The sequence below is a fragment of the Strix aluco genome, chromosome 4 (genome assembly GCF_031877795.1).
Source record: "Strix aluco isolate bStrAlu1 chromosome 4, bStrAlu1.hap1, whole genome shotgun sequence".
In the NCBI taxonomy this organism is placed as follows: domain Eukaryota; kingdom Metazoa; phylum Chordata; class Aves; order Strigiformes; family Strigidae; genus Strix; species Strix aluco.
Window position 1 is genome coordinate 44461779 of NC_133934.1, and position 19933 is coordinate 44481711.

Consider the following 19933-nt stretch of genomic DNA (forward strand, 5'->3'; position numbering starts at 1 on the left):
AAAGAGATCTGAAAAGGGAAATACAGAATTATTTGGTGTTCTGAGATGTGCAAAACATGGCACATGCTGGAACCAGTGATGGGCTATCAGTGCTGTGGAAAGAGCTCTGGCTCTTATTTGGAGTCACATCCCAACCAATCACAAGTTGAACATGGCAGCTGTTGAGAAAGAGGGAGGCATCGTGCTTAGGTACCTAAGTGGAAGCAGAGATTACAAGATATATGAATTAGCTCTAGCACTGGCTCAGCAGAAGTAATGATTCATCTGGACAAACATGCTCTAGTTTTGGGTCCTCAATTTCAAGAAAGATGTGGACTAGTTGAAAAAAATATCAGAGAATAACAATGTGATCAAAGGCCTAGAAAACACGATTTACCAGAACAGATTACATTAATTAGGCATTTTCTAGGCTAAAAGAAAATAGAACTGAGAGTGGACATAACAGCCTTAAAGTATATAATAGATTCCTTCAAAAATGGAAGAGGCATAATTTATTTTCTATGGCCATGGTGAGCAGGAAAAAAAGTTAAAGTACTTTAATTGCAGCAAGCATTATCTGGTTTAGCTGTGATCAAAAATACTGCCCCTGACTTCCTACACTTCTTATATTAAGAATACTGAAGATGTACATTTCCTAGCAGTCTGTGAAGTATTCATTTTAGTAGGTTTTTAGAAACAAGTTAGACAAGCATATATCAGCAATGACTTAGGTATAGCTGTTTCCATCTTAAGAATACATTAGACAGCTTTCTGAGATCCCTTGCAGTTCTATGGATCTATGATAATCAAAACTTATCTCTCATTCATTGCTGATATATAAACTCTCAACTTTAGGAAGGTCATGTATCTCTGATAACCACCTGCTATATTTCAAATATGCTTTTTTCATCACTGCCCTCCTGGGATGAGCTTCCCATGAACTGCTGCAAGAAGTAATGCATTACATTCTTTCAAAATATCCTTAATGTTTACAAAGGCTCAATAACACTTCACTTGCTAGTGTGCTAATGCTGTCATCTGAGACATTTGTAGATATTGCCACCTGAATTTCCACATATAAGACTGTATCCACTTTCTGTTTCATTAAATGCATTATGTTTTGTCTGTGTGATCTTTGGGGCAGGGTTTATCATTTAGTTTTTAATTTGAACAATGCTAAATACAATAACGTCTTCCTCATCTGTGAATGTTAGCTGCCATGGTACTGCAAACAATAATGACACAATGTGCTAACAAACCAACACAGCAGGGTGCTATGGGAAAGAAGTGATATTAATTTCAATGAGACGGGCCATGTAGCAGAAAGTGTTTGCAGATGGTTTGGTGTCACTTTTGTCTCGGATCTTTCCATGGAAAATCCTGCATCAACACTGTATGATGGTGATTAGTGCACAGTGGTTCCTACTCAGCCAGAGAAGATACGTTCTTATTTATCTGGCTCTTCCCGAGATGGCTTATGGATTCAGGACCCAAAAAAAAAAAATCATTCAACTGCCCCTTCTGGTTAGCCTGTTTTTTTCATCACTTGTGCACTGTTCATAGAGACACTCTTCCTTGTTTTTATTTTAAACCTGTTACAGCCTTTGTAAATTATTTGTAATTTGTAAAGTGCCCACCAATAAAACATTAACTGTAAAGGATAATGGTGAATTTGAAGGTAGATATTGAATATATTCCAAACTTCTGGCGTGAACTGCTTATAATCCAGCCTTCAACCTAAAGTGACTTGATCTCATGAAGCACCAACCAGTCTAAGGAACAGTGCTGTGGCTGGAGAGATTTTCTGTCATTTGGCTTTGGGCACTTTGAAGTTGTAGAACTTACTTTTCACAAAACAAAGATCTCTGTAGATATCCCCATCCTTCTCTATCTAAAGCACCTGAGACCACTTACATCTTTCACAATCTTCCGTTTAAAGTCACATTGCTTTCTACCTGTCTGAATACAGGGCATCATCGTGATAATTCTCTGCTTCTGATTTTTCTTCCAGCTGTATGTCAGTATCTCTGAATCCTACCTTATAGGTTGCATCGTTAACTAAAATAATAGTCATGCTGGGTCAGAACAAAAGTCCATTTCATTTGGCACTGTTTCTAACAGGGCTCTACAGCAGACCTACACGGGCCAAGAACATGACAGGCAAGTTCACAGGCACTCCTGTAGAATAAGCTCCCCAATTGCAAGGATCTGTGACTTGCAATTGGCAAAGGTGATGCCTTTCTTAAAATAGGCTAGGAGTGGGTTTTGTTATGTTGTCCTACACTTTAAGAAGAATGTCAAGGGTAATTTAAACAGATAAGTCTACATGTAATTTTATGAGCTATAATTAAGTACATTCAGGATCGCAAGGAGGTCCCAAAACTTCTTTTCACAGCACTATCCCATAAAAATTCAACAGGAGACATGCAAAGTGTTCATTGAGCAGGAAGTCAGAAAGACAGAGCTCAGGAATTCACTGACCACTATATAAAATTAAGAATTCTGAATGGAATAAACAACAAACATAGCTGACTGAGGCATTTGTAAGCAGAAATATCTGAAGATGGAACACGGTGTTTAATGCAAAGCTGCACTGAGTAATAAAACCTGTTTTGTTCACTTTCACATATCAGTGACCTGGAAGAAGGAATTTGCAAAATGGTCATGAAATTGGTGGTTAAAAAAATCTGGGCAAGGACAGTCTAACAACAGAAAAATTAAAATTACAATTAACGACAATTAAGCTGGAAAATGATAAGCTGGAAAATGAATATGGGATAGATGTCCATACATATTCAGCAATAAATATGTAACATGGAGAAAGCTAAGAATAAACAAGCAGTAAGCCTGAAATACTTCTAGAATAATACATATAAGTATTAAAAGCATGACAGAAAGCCAAATATAAGTGTCATATCTATGTAGATATAGCAAGATCATTTTATCTAGAAATAGACAAAAGAGGAATAACTTTAAAAAGTTACTATACGTACTGCTTTCAGTGAACCTAAAGCCAAATAGAACACATGTATCATTTAAATGCAGTACCTATCCATTAATTTTCCTGTGAAGTATATATTCACTTATAACTGCAAAGCTGACAAACATGGCCAAACAATGAAAGCACAAGTATCTGTTACCATACATACACACTTACCCACATGGTCTGTATGTAAATACAATATAACTTTCTTCATCGCTTCGTTCAATAAATGTAACACACGTGTACTTTTCCCAGTGCCGCATAGCCTGTTTGAACATGGCGCGCTGGGTGCCTGGAAGAATAATTGTATGATATAAAATAAGAGACTTTTCTAACTGCGTCTTTTTCCTTAAAATCAGATTTCAATACTAGGAATATTGGCCTGGAAGGCGTCACTGGATCATGAAGTCCTGCATCCCGGCAGTCCCATTTACTGTCAGATTCTAATTAAAGGATACTCAGACCATCAGCTCGTCTTATCTGCCTGCAAGGGGACCAATACTGCCTGACACACTCTAGCAAACATAAAACCTGCAATAAAAGGCCCAGCTATGTTACACCAGAGGAAGACAGCAGAAGAAATACAGTGTTGCTTATATGCCTGCAGTAGCATAACATTTGCTAAGCAATTTCCCAGATGAAATTATCAAGTGGACCACACAGGGAAAAAAAAAAGAAAACCAAACTAGAAAAAAAAACGGGGGGGGGGGGGGGGGGGGAAATGAGGAACATAGCTATCTAGACAGAAGGGAAAAAAAAAAAAAAAAAAAAAGAAAATCCTATAGCCTTCAGATCTGAAAACCAATTTAACCTAAGACACGTAAACAGGCATACTAGTCAAGGCATTTGGTTTTAATAATGCTGTCCTCAACAGGAACCAGTCTCCACTTCTTTGCATCAAAATCTTTCAGAAATCACATGATCCATCAAAAGGGGGAAGTTCTTAATTTGGTACAATACTAAGCATACCTAGATATTTGTTTTAAACATTTAGAAACAAATCAAAACTATAGATGCAGAAGCAGCTGGGCCAGCTCTCCCCACAGAACACAATGCCAGCTAGTATACATTACCTCAGATAGTATAGCAATGCAATTTCATTGTCTGACAAAAGACAAGGCTTATTAACTTAGAGGCAGCATCTGAGAATATAGCTGTATTGCTTCTGAGCTGGAAATCCACAAAGAATGATACTATTTGGCATGAATTTTCTAGCAGAAATGCATCCACCTTGAAGGCTTTTCTAAAGATTACAGCATGGGACAATTAAAAAATAAAATAAAAACAAAACCCATTTTTAACCTTACAGACAACAAAACCTCAAAGTTCATAAAAATAGCAAGTTCAAATGTCAGATCCTAAAAATTAAAGGTTATTCCATCCCATCTTGCCCTCTTCTTTTATCTTTAAAGCTTGGAAAACATTGCTTAGAATTTATCTTTCATTATGAAAAAGGTAAAGTGTTTGGTACATTTGGTATACTACTATGTAAATATCCAAACTAAAAGCTTGACTGTAACTGTCAGTTTAAAAGAAATGACTGGTTTCTCCACATACATATGCATAACCCTGCTATTGACTTCCATAGTATGACTTGACTTAAAAAAAATATAATGCAATTTAAAAAATTCATATTCCTTCTCTCCATCCAAAGCACAAAGCTTACCAGTGAAATTTCCACCTATTACATATGGAATGACACCCCCTGGCCATATTCTTTCTGTTCGTGATGTAGCAGCTCTGGGAAATCGGTTTTTCTCATTTTTCCCTGAGAATTTTACAATAGATCTTCCTTTAGATGTATTATTTTGTTCCAAGCCTGTAATGATAATTAAAAGGCTGAATGAGATCACACACACACAAAAAGAGATCAATTATTTTCCAGCAGGTCAAAATCAGATTATTTCTTTTTGCCCTTTAAAAGTAGGACACTGCTGTTATGCAACAGTCTATCATCACTTAGTTTTCTTAGAAATGCTTGAAATGAAGAGTCTAAATCTTCTTTTTTCAAGCACCTACAGTAACAGTTTGCACATACCTTTATCAAACTGAAGGTACATTGCATAATTTAATCTAATTTTTTTCATTTAATAATAACAATAAAAATATCACACTCCCTGTGTATTTTTTCTTTTTAATAAATTAAGAATTTTCCAGGAAAGACTTTGGACAGACCTAAAGTGATCAAGGCATTCATTGTCCCTTTCATTTTTATTGCGAGATCTGGAAAAAGCAAATGCACGACCATCCTTAAAGCACTGAACAGAAAGAAGTTCTTAAAGTATTAGATTGGCTTTTATTGTCAGAAATTACAAGCTAAAAATAAATAAATTTTTTGCAAAGTTGTATACACATGGAAAAAGTCAGAGAGGGTCATTTCTCCCTCTGATCTCCATCACCTGTAGCTATTACCAGTAGATACATTTTCAGATGAAAATGTGACTTTCATTTTGATACTAACCCTACAACACTTCACGATGCAAATACACATTTTTCATAAATGGGCTTTTGGAACTCTACGGATAAGTATTACTCATGGCTGAAATTTCTTTACAAAAACAAAAAATGTCTACTATTTTCAGAGATATTACCACCCTTCATTCCGTTACAGATAAATCTTTCCCAAATCATCTGAAACTTACTGTAATAACAGAAGAGGAAAAGATTAGTTATTAGACAGGACTTGCACACCATAACAGGTACTTCTTCTAAAGCAATTTATAAGTTAGTATGCACATCAGGACAGCTGATTAAAACGGATCACTTGAAAGGGGGTCAACAAATCCTACTCAGTGGGGCTGAAGTCTTATTCCTCATTGAGAAGTACACCCTCCCTCTGGGAATATCCCCTGTGATATCAGTTCCACCTAAGTGTTAATGGCTATGTTAGAAGCAGGGAGGATCCCAGGGCAGGATCATGGTGTGCCATCTCCAGAGCTGGGAGAGTGGCAGAAAGAAGAAAGGGAAGAAGCCACAGCACAAGGCAGGGAGAATGCTCTTGATATAGAGGAAGAAAAGCCTGCCTTTATAACAACTAACACATAATTTAGATTATATCAGGAATTATATAGAAAATGTCAGGGTTTAAAAAACCACTCAGGTAAAGCAAATAACTCATCCTTGTAATTAAATGTGTAAATGAAAATTACACAACAGTCTAAAACCCAGGTAGAAAGTTCAGAGAAAAACTACTGTTACACTTAATATACAGTCATTACTGAACCACATCACATGTAAGTATAGATGTTTTACCATTCAAAATTCTTTTTATCAACTTTCTTTTGAACTAGAAGAAATTTGTGCCAAATTGTATGCAAAAGATAACAAGCATTTATGCAATATTAAACTTGCAATTCTCTTATAAAGAATGATGATTAAATACCAGAGCACATCTGCAAAGGCAGTTACTGCGCACTGGTTAATCTCACAAGATACACAATGATGCATTTAGACATAATGTGGTGTGATTACAATGGAGTTTCACATATTTTCCTTTTCGAGGTTGAGGTTTCATGACATTAAATGACGTCTCCTTGCATCAAATATGGTGAGTAAACTCAACTAGCATTAACGGGGATTCCACTTATATAGTCTGCTGAATCCAACTACGTTCATAGTGGCAAGAGTATGGTTAGTATAAAAATGTGTTTGTTCAGTATAACACACCATAAATGCTTCAAACAGGCATCAGAATGCCCCAACTGGATCCAGAAAAATAACCCATAAAATTAGCAGCTATGCAGGATAGCCTGCCTGTACTGAAAAGACATTGTACTGATATCAGTTGAACTGATAATTGTGAATACAGCCATTTGAAAAAGCTAAGGAATTTTTAATATGAGGTTTAAAACTACATATTTTATCTTCCGTATTTGATGCTGGAAATAAGACCTTTAAGAAAATTCAACAAAGAACTAATCTCTTCATTACTATTCTTGTATTATTTATTTTCTAGTTTGTTTATGCCAGAAGTAATACAGAAAGTAGTACTATCATCATTAATGTTCATGATACATTATCACAACAGGCAACTTGCTAATTTAAACAGTGAAAATACCAGAGCCAAATCTTCTTATCCTGTCTATAAGCTGATAGAGGGCACCTCGTTTTTTTGACATTCCGTGGTCTCCAAAGCCACCTTTAAAAAGAAAAGAAAAGAAAAGAAAAAAAAAAAAGGAATTTTACAGAAGTTAAATACATGGAATCTTACACCTACAGCAACTATATAGCCTGGAGAGATTAGAAAATACCCCGTAAGAACTGCAATGCATCTTAAAGGAAGTTTAACATTCTTCAATGACTCGCATACAAATTCTTCAAGTATTCTTGACAGTGAAATAAAAACACACTTTTAGCTGAAAAATTTTCTAATATGCATTCCAGAATGTAAGCCAACATGTCTTTGTTATTCAGACAAGTCATGACAATTACATCATCTAATTATTATTTGGAGTTTTTTTCCCTGGTGACCTTGACATCCTCAGAGCCATATTGATTGACAGCTAAAAGCCTTACTCTCACAGAAATTTCCTGAATGCATGCCATAATCTTCTCATTTCAAGGGAGGGGAAAGAGGGAAAGCAAACACCCAAAGTTTCATCAGAAAAAAAACAACAACAAAACTGACACAAACTTAATATGGCTGATTTTACCATGAAAGATTTGGTTTTCTTTGTCATCATGAAAATAGATGTCAATGCACTCTAAAGGCTTTGAAACATCACATGCCGGTATATATTGCAGTAAGGCCTCACAGGTGTATATTATATATGTCCGTGTCATTTCAGAAATCAATGGGCAAGAAAAACTAAGCTATTAAGTAGCTGATTTTAACATTTACTGTGCCATTTACAGAAATGCAATGCATTTCTAGTTTACTGCATACATTTGATGCACCTGCCACATACTCACTTCAAGTATAATTCTTTTGTGGCTGCAGATGCCTTTGCAAACACCAGTTAAACCAGAAGAAAGAACACTGATAATACTGCACTAGTCAATAAATCATTCAGAATTGTTCAGAAGTTCATAGTAGGTTGTATTTTAAAATTCAATATCTGTTATCGTACAAAAGAGTTTGCAAACTACATTTGCAACAGCAAAAGTAAAAAGATAGAAATAAAAGGACCATTGAAGAGTCCAACCATCACTCAGAAGACCTTTCCCAAATTCCCATAAAAATCTTTAATAAAAATGTAGAAAATATATTTATTAAACAGCAACTTTAAATCATATTACAGATGAGAAAATTCCATATAAGGCAAGTGAGTTTGTGTGGCTGCTCAGTGAATAACAATGTGCCTAATTATTTGGATTACACTGTCACATAGTTGCTGGCTCCCTTGAGAAAAATTTTCCAAATTTTTTAAAACATTTTAGATAGATGAGGTAATAGTTCAACACATTCCTTTCCAACAAGTTACATGGTAACTATAATGTACACTACAGAGAATATAACAATTCCATTCCTTGTATTGATCATAATTAATGTAATTGTCTCTCATGTTAACATTCATCTTATAAAAAAGTCATGCAGCTAAAGATTCCAAATATTGAAAATATCCTTAAAAGCATCATCACAGACATAACAGAAAAAAAAAAATGAAGAATACATTATTTACTTAAAGAACCTGTTATACTATAATTATTTCTAGAAAAAAAAAAAGCCATTAAACTATCATTTCTGTGTTAACACAGCCTGTGGGTTCCATATAGCGAAAAATTGAAGAAAAAGTATCTTACATAACTAATCTGTCTTATATGAATAATATACAGCCTTGCAAGCCATAGTCCAAAAAAGTTTAAAAACCGCAAAAAAATATTTGCTGCATCTTCTCATACTTCAGGCAGGAGAAGGAGGATACATTTGGCAGTTTGGACTAATAATAATACATACATAACAATTTCATCAGCTTTACTGTTGTTTCTGTTTACAACGATTATGTGTATTGCTTGGACAAAATGACAAATAAAATGACAGAGCCACACTCTGAGAAGCTCACAGATTAAGTATCTGACCCTGCAAATCCAGGCAGATAATCCTCATCAAAAGGAGTAGTCACATCATGTGAATCAGAGCCTGTGCGCCTCAGAATTTTTAATTAGTAGTTGAAATGAAAAATGCCACTCCACAACTCTATCTTCACAGAATCACAGAATCATCTAGGTTGGAAAAGACCTTGAAGATCACCTAGTCCAACCATTAACCTAGCACTGACCGTTCTCAACTACACCATACCCCTAAGTGCTATGTCAACCCAACTCTTAAACACCTCCAGGGATGGGGACTCCACCACTGCCCTGGGCAGCCCATTCTAACGCCTAACAACCCGTTCTGTAAAGAAATGCTTCCTAATACCCAGTCTAAACCTTCCCTGGCGCAACTTGAGGCCATTACCTCTTGTCCTGTCACTTATTACTTGGTTAAAGAGACTCATCCCCAGTTCTCTGCAACCTCCTTTCAGGTAGTTGTAGAGGGCGATGAGGTCTCCCCTCAGCCTCCTCTTCTCCAGACTAAACAACCCCAGTTCCCTCAGCCGCTCCTCGTATGACATGTGCTCCAGACCCTTCACCAGCTTCGTTGCCCTTCTCTGGACAACACTGTCCTTTTTGTAGTGAGGGGCCCAAAACTGAACACAGTAATCGAGGTGCGGCCTCACCAGTGCCGAGTACCGGGGTAAGATCACTTCCCTGTCCCTGCTGGCCACGCTATTTCTGATACAAGCCAGGATGCCATTGGCCTTCTTGGCCACCTGGGCACACTGCTGGCTCATGTTCAGCCGGCTGTCAATCAACACCCCCAGGTCCCTCTCTGACTGGCAGCTCTCCAGCCACTCCTCCCCAAGCCTGTAGCGCTGCTGGGGGTTGTTGTGGCCCAAGTGCAGCACCCGGCATTTGGCCTTATTGAAACTCCTACAGTTGGCCTTAGCCCATCGCTCCAGCCTGTCCAGGTCTCTCTGCAGAGCCTCCCTACCCTCGAGCAGATCAACACTCCCACACAACTTGGTGTCATCTGCAAACTTACTGAGGATGCACTCGATCCCCTCATCTAGATCATCAATAAAGATGTTAAACAGGAGTGGCCCCAAAACCGAGCCCTGGGGGACACCATTAGTGACTGGTCGCCAAGCGGATTTAACTCCATTCACCACAACTCTTTGGGCCCGGCCATCCAGCCAGTTTTTTACCCAGCAAAGCATGCGCCCATCCAATCTTGATGGTTTACACCCAAGTATCTAACCTGATGTCATCTTTGGTTTGTGAAGGTCAGCAACAGAAAGTGCTCAAAAATCAAGTTTGTAATTGTCATTGTGTCTGTAACTAAGGTAAAATTTTTTTTTTTTTTCTATTTTACAGATATTTTACATTCCTTTTCTAGTTGCTACCAAGTAACAACTTATTGGCAATCTACTCTTTTGGAAATTAAAGTGAAAAAAACACACTAGACTGTGTAGTTTGCAAAAATAGGCTAAACTACTAGTTTATGCATCAAAATGTGGTAAATTTTAAAAAATAATTACATATATAAAGCGTAAAACTGAGTTCTCCAACTCTGTTTTTAGAAAAATCAAGAATGTTGAGAGTTCACTGAGAGCCATTACAAAATCATTAACTTCAGCAGAATTTGTTCTCCAAAGTCCAGTCCCAGTTGTGCAATAAAGGTAGAAAAATTTGATCCAAATGTGTTAGCAATCCTCAACAGGATGACTAAATATCCTGAACAGGATACTGTCCACAGGAAAAGATATGCACAAATCTCAAGACAGGTAAGGAAAGAAATTTAAATAATAGAATATTAAATATTATTTAAAACCAGCTTTAAAACGTATATTCTTTCTGTGGCAATTGACAAAAAAATAAATGTGCAGTTAAAAAGTAAAAATAGAAAAGCAAGAAGAAAAAGGAAAGTCAGCAGCCCAAAGAAATCACTTGACTTCATTTGCCTTACGGGGGAATGACCAACCTTGCTCTCTACATTTTGTCAGCAAAACTAGAGCCTGAAATACCTTCAAAGCCAATTAAAACTATTTGTTTGGGGAAGAGGGGCAGGGAAACCGCTGACTCTACTAATGTTTTAAAATCCAGTTTTGATCTAGAAATGATCAAAGATGTTCCTGCCTTGAAAAAACAAGTGGCTTTAAAAGCAGATAAAATAAATTTTCAAGTTGTTATAAAAATTGTCTAATCACATCTAACTAGGAAGAGTAAAAATATTTTAATTATATCAATATTGAAAGGTTAAAATGAAAATTGCTTCTTTGGTCTGAAAAATTATTTTTTGGTTTTTCCTCAAAGCGTTCCTCATTTCCACATATCAGTAATCATCAAATTAATAGTAGCTCAGTTCAGGAACATATAGAACATGTTTAACAGAAAATAAATTTCAATTATGCATTTATACATTTTCTAATAGCATTTTTTTCCACACTTTTCCTAAGTAACTTGTCTTTTTTGGTACCATAACCTGGAAGTTTACAAATTCGCAGTTATAAACTTACAAATCAGAGCCTGAAAGCATAGATATTTTTAGACATTAGATAGACATCCATTTAGTCATGGATTATGTTTTCTCTCCCTCTCTCTCACACACACATATATATTTACACACAAATAATATCTCTTTGTCTGAATATCCAACTGCCTGTGTTAATCAGATTGCAGCTTCTGGTACTAATGCACTGTATGTTAACAACAGCAAACGTATTAAAATGTCAGATAAATAGTTGCTTTTTAGACAAGGCAAATTCTAGCAAGGATGACATGTTCTTGTGTTGCTTCTAGATCTGGGTACAGATCTGGATGAAACTGAAAAAAGAGCAAAAGGAGGGGTTGTAATCCAAGATTCTTAGTCTCACCTCCAGGATTCCACATATGTTCTCCATAGGGCATTTGGGCTCTGCTATTGGGAACTTTTAGCAATGAAAGCTAAGCTTCATACAATTTCCTTTCCCACATGACCACCTGCAGAGTGGACTTACGGTTCCTACCAGCTTCTGCTCTTCAGTTCAACAAGGTATTTTTAATCAGAAATGCCAGAATAAAATTAAAATTTTAGCTTTTCTCTTTCTTTCCCTAAAACAAATTCATACTCATTGTTTAATAACTTTTTAAAGTGTAAACTAATATTACCCAATTACTGACTTTCTACATTTAAAACAGAGATCACCTTCTATGCAGAAATAAATAACAGGAAAAATAAGTTAAAACAAGCTTGAAATATCATACCTGTGTTATGGCCAAGTCTTTCATTGGAGTGCTGCGTAAGGTCAATCGTCCTGTCAATGTGAAAGATTTTTAAGTCTTCATCATCTAAGGCAATATCTCCCCAAAAGACAGCTTTAAATAAAAAAAAGCTCAATTTAATTAAATAATTTATTTAGACATTAAAACCAATCTGAAGACTACAATGCCATGTCCCAACACTCAGGAAAACATATGACAAAAATATATTTATATCACATATATTTGCTTACTGCTTTATATTTTTATACAAAGAAAGAAAACTACATAGCAAAAGACTTTTTTTTTCAGTATTCTCCTAAACTCTTAGAGTCTTTTCAATTTCTTTACACATTTCCTAACTGCAAGAATTTAAATGTAATGTCAATTTATTAACAAATTTTCAGCATGTGTTGTTTTCTGTAAATACAACAAAGCATAAAAGACACTGCAACATGTTAACATTTGAACTATGAAGTCAAAAACATACAGTAATGAGAAAATACAACCTTTAGATTTCCTAACATCTTCCTGAAAATGAGAATTATTTGAAGTAATTTTTGTTATGTTCCAGTACTTTCTATATTACATTTGCCTTAGAGAATTAATATGTTTATCTGCTTCCTGTGACACTGAATGAAAAAAAAAAAACAAACAAACAAAAAACCCAACTCCTTTATTTTTCATTTTCCTCTTGGTTTATTTGTATGCTTTCTTTTTATAGTTAATCTATTAGGATTCTTTCAAATACTTTGCTTTACAAAGCTCCAGTCTCTCTTTCCTCTTTTTAACCTTTCTTTGGCCTTTTTGGTGGGTTTCTTCTTCTCTCTTTTCCTGTTCTCTTTCAGGCTCTCTCGGGTTTTTTTCTGTTCAACTTTTGCATAATTAACTCATCTTCCCTAAACTGCCATCACAACTCAGTGAACCAAGATATAGGCTCACTTGCAAGAATTCAGAATCTATAACCTCAGTCTTTCATCTCTGCCTATTTTTGCTGAGATTTTATCCTGAGATCTCCCTGCCAACTCAAACTTATCATTAAAGCTGAACTCAACAGGCCATATCCTCAACTGCTGTGAATGAAGTCAACAGAGCATATACCAATTAACATGAGCTGAAATGGTTGTTTATTATCTTTATCCAAATTCTTCCTTTTACCTCTCTTCACTGCCTCTGCCAATAGCTCTATTATTTGTCCCCTCACAGTCACAAAACCCCTGAGTTCAATCGCAGTGTCATCTTCAACTCTTTCCCTTCTTTCCCCCTCAGAAAGACATCACTAACTCTGCTTGGTTCTTCATTATACAGTTCCACAGTAAATTGCTTTCTCCGCTTCCATACAACTAAAACCTTGTCCAAAGTCCAGTTGTTACCAAATCATTCTGTCTGGTCTACTTCCATTCAAACTGATCCTAAACATTATTAACGAGTATTATTTTTCTCTGTCTGTTTTTTATCTTATGTTGTAGAGGCCATTCATCTGATAATATTCTCCAGTAGTTTCATGTTGCTGCAAAAGTTACCTTTTTCTTGTTTATTGATGTTCACATTCATTAGTATTTAATCAAATCTGTATCAAAAAAGTCTTTGCTTAAGCAAAAAGATATGTATTTCTAAAGAACTCTCAGAAATTACATTAATTCCTTCTTTCTCCATTATTTTTCTTGAATGCAAGGGAACTAGGAGAAATCACATTACAAATGCCTTTGGTCTGCCTTGTAAAATACCTTAAAAAATATAGATCACCTACACAGAGTTCCAAAATGAAAATTAAACTTTTCATTTAGAAACATAACCAACTCTTATGTCTTCCCTAAATATGGATATTTCCATGTATATAAATTGTACACAAAAAGATCATGTTTCTTAGAAACCACAAGTATTTGAGACCATTTCTGAAACTGTTCAGTCACTTCTAACACATTTCTGAACTCTCTCCTTCTGAGGGTCACTATTTCCTTATATTCACATTGGGCACATCTTTCTTCTGGCTAGTCTGCTCTCACCAGTGATGTTTTTTACCACCAGGTCAAGAGACAGAGCTAGTGGCAGCTCTAGATATCCTTTTTCCCTTAAGCTTCTAGGAGAAAAATCGCAAATTGTCAGGAGTTTTGAACAGTGAGGGGAGAAAGTCAGTAGTGTCCATCTGATTCGAGTTAAGTATTATTTATTATTACTACTATAAACACCTTCTACAGATTTCTCTTGGATATCATTCATAACAGGGGCCACTGTATAAGCACAATAAAAGATTGCAAACTTTAATAAACAACAGAAAATGGTAAGAGGAAGAAGGTATTAACATTTCAGTCTCCAAAGACATGATGTGCCCCAGCAGAGGTCACACAGGTTGTCCACACCAGACTCAAGGAAGTGCTAAAGCTTAATAGCAAGCCCATTTTTCTTTCCTGTAATATTGAGAGTTAACAAAAGGAAGGTTCTGAATTAACAATAGATGATGGCAAAAAATAACTCGCTAACAGAAACGCACTAGCAGAAATCACTTTAGTTTCAATGTGTAATACTGATGTATAAATACGAAAACCTGAGGCAACTTGAATTTCAGAACAATAATAAAGTAAAAAAAAAAAAAAAAAAATCGGTGGAAAATATCCTCCCTAGTCTTGCTAATGCATCTTTATCACTTCACTGTGGTAACATTCACTTTGCAATGAAAATACAAATAGTAAAGACTAAACACAGTGAATTTGACTGACATAAATGCATTTATTTTGTGTCCACATATACAACATATACCCCAATGTTCAGGCAAGGTGTAGTAACTTTGTTGAGTTAGAAAGGAAAACAAAGACATGCTATTTATGTTAAACATCTGGACTGCTAGCTAGTTTTTGATTAGCAACCAAGCACAAGGTTAAGTTTAACAATAATATAACCATGGTAATATAACAGTAAGTGCTGATGCAAGTTTGAAGTAATTGTAAACAAATAATCTGCATGACCAATAGGACCTACGTTCTCTAATGCATTAACTAAAGAGGAGTTAACACTGAAGAAAGAAATATTACTGTTTGTTTAAAAGTATAATGGACAGTTTGGAGCTTTCTTCAGGCCACAGTTTTTTTGACAATTCTGTTTCACAGAAAAAGACAAACATGTAAAAGACAAACATGATGAAAGGCAGAAACAGTGACAGAATTCACTCATTTGACTTTAGCAACAATTTAATAATTGCCACTTTACTTTTACTGAAATAACCTATGATTTCCTGTTTAATTTCAGTGCAACAGGGAAGATATACACCTAGCAGAAGAACAACAGGTAACTGGATGCTATTTAATTTCAATATAGTCCAAACAATCAGCAATGAGACAAAAAGGGAGTTAACAACTGCTTTTTAATAAATACACCTTTTTCCCCATGAAAGATATGCACTGAATATAAATTCTGCCCTTCAAAGCCTGAAGCACAACCCCACCTAAATTATCCAAAAAAAGAAAAACAGGTATCTCCCACGACTGTTGAAAGTATCTAATTTTTTGGAATGCCTGTGTAAGTGTCAAACTACTCTGTAACTAGAGAAGACCGTATTTTTATCTCCAGCCTTAAAATTTTTATGGCCTCAAACTATCTGAAGAAGTCACTCTGTATACTTCATCTTGTCACCCACCAATCTTAAACTTACAGAAAGCAAGCAGAGGATTGTTTGGGTATGCAAGGCATGATGTTAAAGACTGCTAAGAGCATGTTAGGATTAAGAGTTTTAATAGCTCCCTCTAAGGAACTTCTGTCAGAATGGACCTGTTCAGCTCTGCATCTCCCTCATTTTTCACAGATATTTAATTAATGTTTCACCCAGAAAATTAACAGGAATCTGATAACCAATTCATTTATCATACAAAAAAAAATGAAAATTGAAACAAAAGGATGGAAGAACTTTCAAAATGATCCAAACAGAACTTTAATGTACCTCTACTTATTAAAGGTTACTTCATATTTTCTCTTATTTTATCTATCTATTCAGCAATCATGAAAACTTGATGTTTACAGGGAGCTTTTTCATTTAATTTGAAAATGCAAGATTGACAATAATCTTAGGAAAACTATGTTAAAAATCTGATACAGTATTAATTACAGGGGGAAGTATTTAAAATATCTTTTATTATGTATTGGTTCTTAATGGAAAAGAAAATGGATCTTTTTGTCCAATACTTGATAAAGAGATATATAACCTGTTATATCAAATTTCATGCAACTTTGATTTTTTTGAAAGGGGATTATGTTTTATATGGCCACTACATATGCATTTATAAAAATTCAGAGACATTACATGTATCAGTTTCAGAAAGATGGACACAAACTGATTATGTGGTAAAAGTATGTTTTTCTGTAACAATGAAGAAGGATTTATGTGGAGCTCTTAAAACAGAAAATGCTCTTCACCAGCAGATGCAGTCCTGCCTTCACACAACTCAAAGCCCTCAGCCAAATAGCACCTTCAAAAAGGTCTTATTTTATTAAAAGACATAACACCGCCTTATAAAGCAGCTCTTTGCTACATGTAAACAGTCAGGTCAAAAGCTTGAAAACAGGAAAATAAGTAGGTTGCAAAAGATATCTGCCATCCAGAAAAACACACTTTGATGTTTCCAGACAAGTAATGTGATTGGAAAGGAAAAATAAGATGATCTATGAAATACGGATCAAGCACAGGAGCTACAGCTACATTCGACTACTTGTAACAGGAACTATTATTTTATCATAAATAATTAACTCATCTGCAAAGATCTCTTTGCTAATGTACTGTCTTCCAACAAGACCATCACTGCATTAAATATCTAGTGTTCTAAAGGAATAAAATATGCTACTAAGGATAGGAAATAAAAATAAATAAATAAATACTTTTTTTAAAAATAGATGAAAACTATTTTAAGTATATGGATGTACACACACTGTATGAATCAATTAGCATACACAGTTAGAACAAAAAAGGCTTTCATGACTTTCTAGAAGATGGTCAGAAGTCACAGAACAAGAAAGAAAATGTGGTTAAATCCATGAGGCTGCAATATGTGGTAGGATGGCTCATTCTGGGATTTGAAATATCAATTAGCATGTAAGTACAGGAGTATATTCCTCATAATTGCAATAACAAAATTATCTACATCAAGCTTCCTTCAAAATTTGTCCTACTAATTTTTAAAACTCAAATAATAAACAGCCATTTTTTAGTAAAATATACTCCTGACAGTATTCATACCAATATTAGTAACAAAGTATAAAATGCAACCAAAATTGCTCATGTTTGCCACTACAGCACAGCAGTGTAGCAGAAGAAAACCAGCTCTACCTTGGGCTGAGTCAGGGGCACCCAGCTACCAAGGACAGCTCTAAGAGACCAACACCATCTGAGACCACTATGCTCCAGAAATCATTTTCATAGAGTGATTTGTTCTGATGACTGTGCAGGCTAGGAAAATGTTCAACTCAGGTACAACTTTCCCACATTCGGAAAGCTTGTGAAAATAAGATTAGATAAATTCTGTCTTAGACTTTCTCAAACTGAGATGCAAACTGTGATCAGCCACATAGTTCTGCAGGCAGATGGAGAATTGTGATAAGGGGATTACTCCTGTACTGAGAAGATACCAATGAAAGGATTAAAGCAATATTAGAAGACATTTTAAAAGCAAAGCCTCAGATTTTGGTATGCTACTGGGATTGGAAAGCACAGGAAGTTTATGCTCCAACCCCTTCATAGAAGCTGCCAAGAATGGACAACAGAAATACCAGAGTTAACTGCAAGGCAAAATTGAAATCTCAAGAGCTCCTTTAAAGTCCTTCGATGGGAGGTGGGACACCCAGCACTTTTCAAAGTCTAACCAGTAATTCATGCAGCAAGAGGTGCCAAAAAGTGTGTTGGCCCAGCTTCAGGGTAGATATTCATCTAAACCCACATGTGCAGCGGTTCCAATTAGCAGCCTCTTCTATAGCTGAGTCATTGAGTACTTCCCTGTAACAACACAGCTATGTGCATTATAGTCTATCTTGATGAGTCATCTTGTTCCATACAATCCATTCACGGCTTACATAACTGCCTCTAACTCTGAATAGAAGGAGGAAAATTTAGAGCTAAATAAGCAAAAACAATTTCACCTCATTACAAGAAAGACAACATACGCTACTATAATTAACACGATTTTGTATTCCCAGTCTTCAAAACGGTTCAGTCTTTCCAAGATTTTCAGGTACAATACACTCCTCTTAGAAATCATTAAAATGAGAACAAGACAGGGCAAATAAACAATAAAAGATCTTATGTGCAACCACAAGCATAAGACTGCATGCCATACCCTGAACTCCTTCTATTACTGCTTATTAGTGCTACCTTCAGCCATCACCGTGTAATAAATCTCCACGTTACCATAGAGAGGTCACAGAACTTTCAAAAGAAATTTATGAAATGAAGTTATTTAATCAAGTGTTTGATAATTATCCAAATCAGCTTGACTTTTATTGAACAAAAATATGACAGCAAAAAAATTTAAATAGAACTCTAACATTAAATAGAAGACCAAGGCAGCCTATTTTCACAGACTCGCCAAAACAAGAAATTAACTACTTCATTAATTTCACCATGCAGCATTTTCAAATCTGTGCATGACTATGAGCAAGTGTTAGTGAAACCTCTTGATTTGCTTGAAAAAGCTCAGACACACCTGAAAAGGGATATAACACCTCTGACAGGCTCCTTCCATGTTCCTACTTGGTGTAAATTATGTAAAATAACACACTCATCAACACTCATACCAATTCTATTTTTCAAGAGTCCTGCTTTAAACTGCTTATCAGAAAGCCACAATTTTCCGTAAGGAATGTATCATTTCCACTTCTATCAGAAAAGAAAATAATGATGGCAGAATACTTTAAACATCTCCAGACTGTTTACCAGTTAGAAATACATTCCTCCATTCTTTTGAATGTGGCATCTCTTGACAACACCTTGCATAGCCATACATAAAGTTATCCTGAAATCAGCTAGCTTGTGTACGGCAGTGATGTAGCCTTAGAAGCACAAATTTTAATGCCATTTACTCAAATCTTCAATGACACAGTTTCCCTGTTGACATCATTACCCACAATTCACTACTGTCTCATGCCACCCACTCTTAGAAACTTTCCCTATGTTCCCCATGCACAATGCTTTTAGCTTCCTTCCTTCCTTTCACCATGTGTTCACATTTATAGGTAGGGTGCTGGGAAGGCAACATCCCTGTTGGGGCCAAGTTACACTTGTGGAGCCCCATTTGTGGTACACAGCATTTCACTGCAACTCCTTCACACTGTTGTCCAATCTGCAGGAAGTTATTACCAGACTGACCCAATCAGGACAGAAAACCAAACAGGTATGACCTGACTGTGGACACAAAAAACAGCTGTAGAGCCGAAGGCAGGAGAAGAGAAATAATTGCTGGAGAGGCATCCCCCATCCTATAGAGCCAGCTGGTTCCAGACATCCCTCACAGGCTCACAGCAATCAGATCAGAGCACAGATGGGCTACGGGTTAAGTGGCATGCAGCACTGGGCATGTTCCAAGTTTTTCAAAGCAGAAAGCATCTCCAACACAAAGCAAAGTAAAATGGAGTATTTGTGACACTCTTTATCAGGGTGAAATCTCCACTTACCAAAACAGGCATTTGTAAAGCTTGATCTTTGTGAAAGGGGATACTAATTTGCTAGAAATTTTTCTCCACGACACAGCATAAATTTTGATTTACAGACATCCATTT

At 35.9% G+C, this 19933-nt stretch overlaps 1 protein-coding gene across 4 annotated transcripts in view; it reads right to left on the reverse strand.

The window, feature by feature from the left end:
- Positions 1-19933, reverse strand: part of TLL1 (tolloid like 1) — a 141249-nt gene that overhangs the window by 66305 nt on the left and 55011 nt on the right. For 3 of the 4 annotated variants that reach the window (XM_074822874.1, XM_074822873.1, XM_074822875.1), the window contains 4 exons: positions 12188-12298; positions 7020-7100; positions 4629-4781; positions 3137-3254 (listed from right to left, as the gene is read on the reverse strand). In XM_074822874.1, the coding sequence (XP_074678975.1) occupies positions 3137-3254; positions 4629-4781; positions 7020-7100; positions 12188-12298 (463 nt within the window). Of the gene's footprint in view, positions 1-3136; positions 3255-4628; positions 4782-7019; positions 7101-12187; positions 12299-19933 lie in introns of those variants that run through there. The other variant, XM_074822876.1, reaches the window with a different exon arrangement.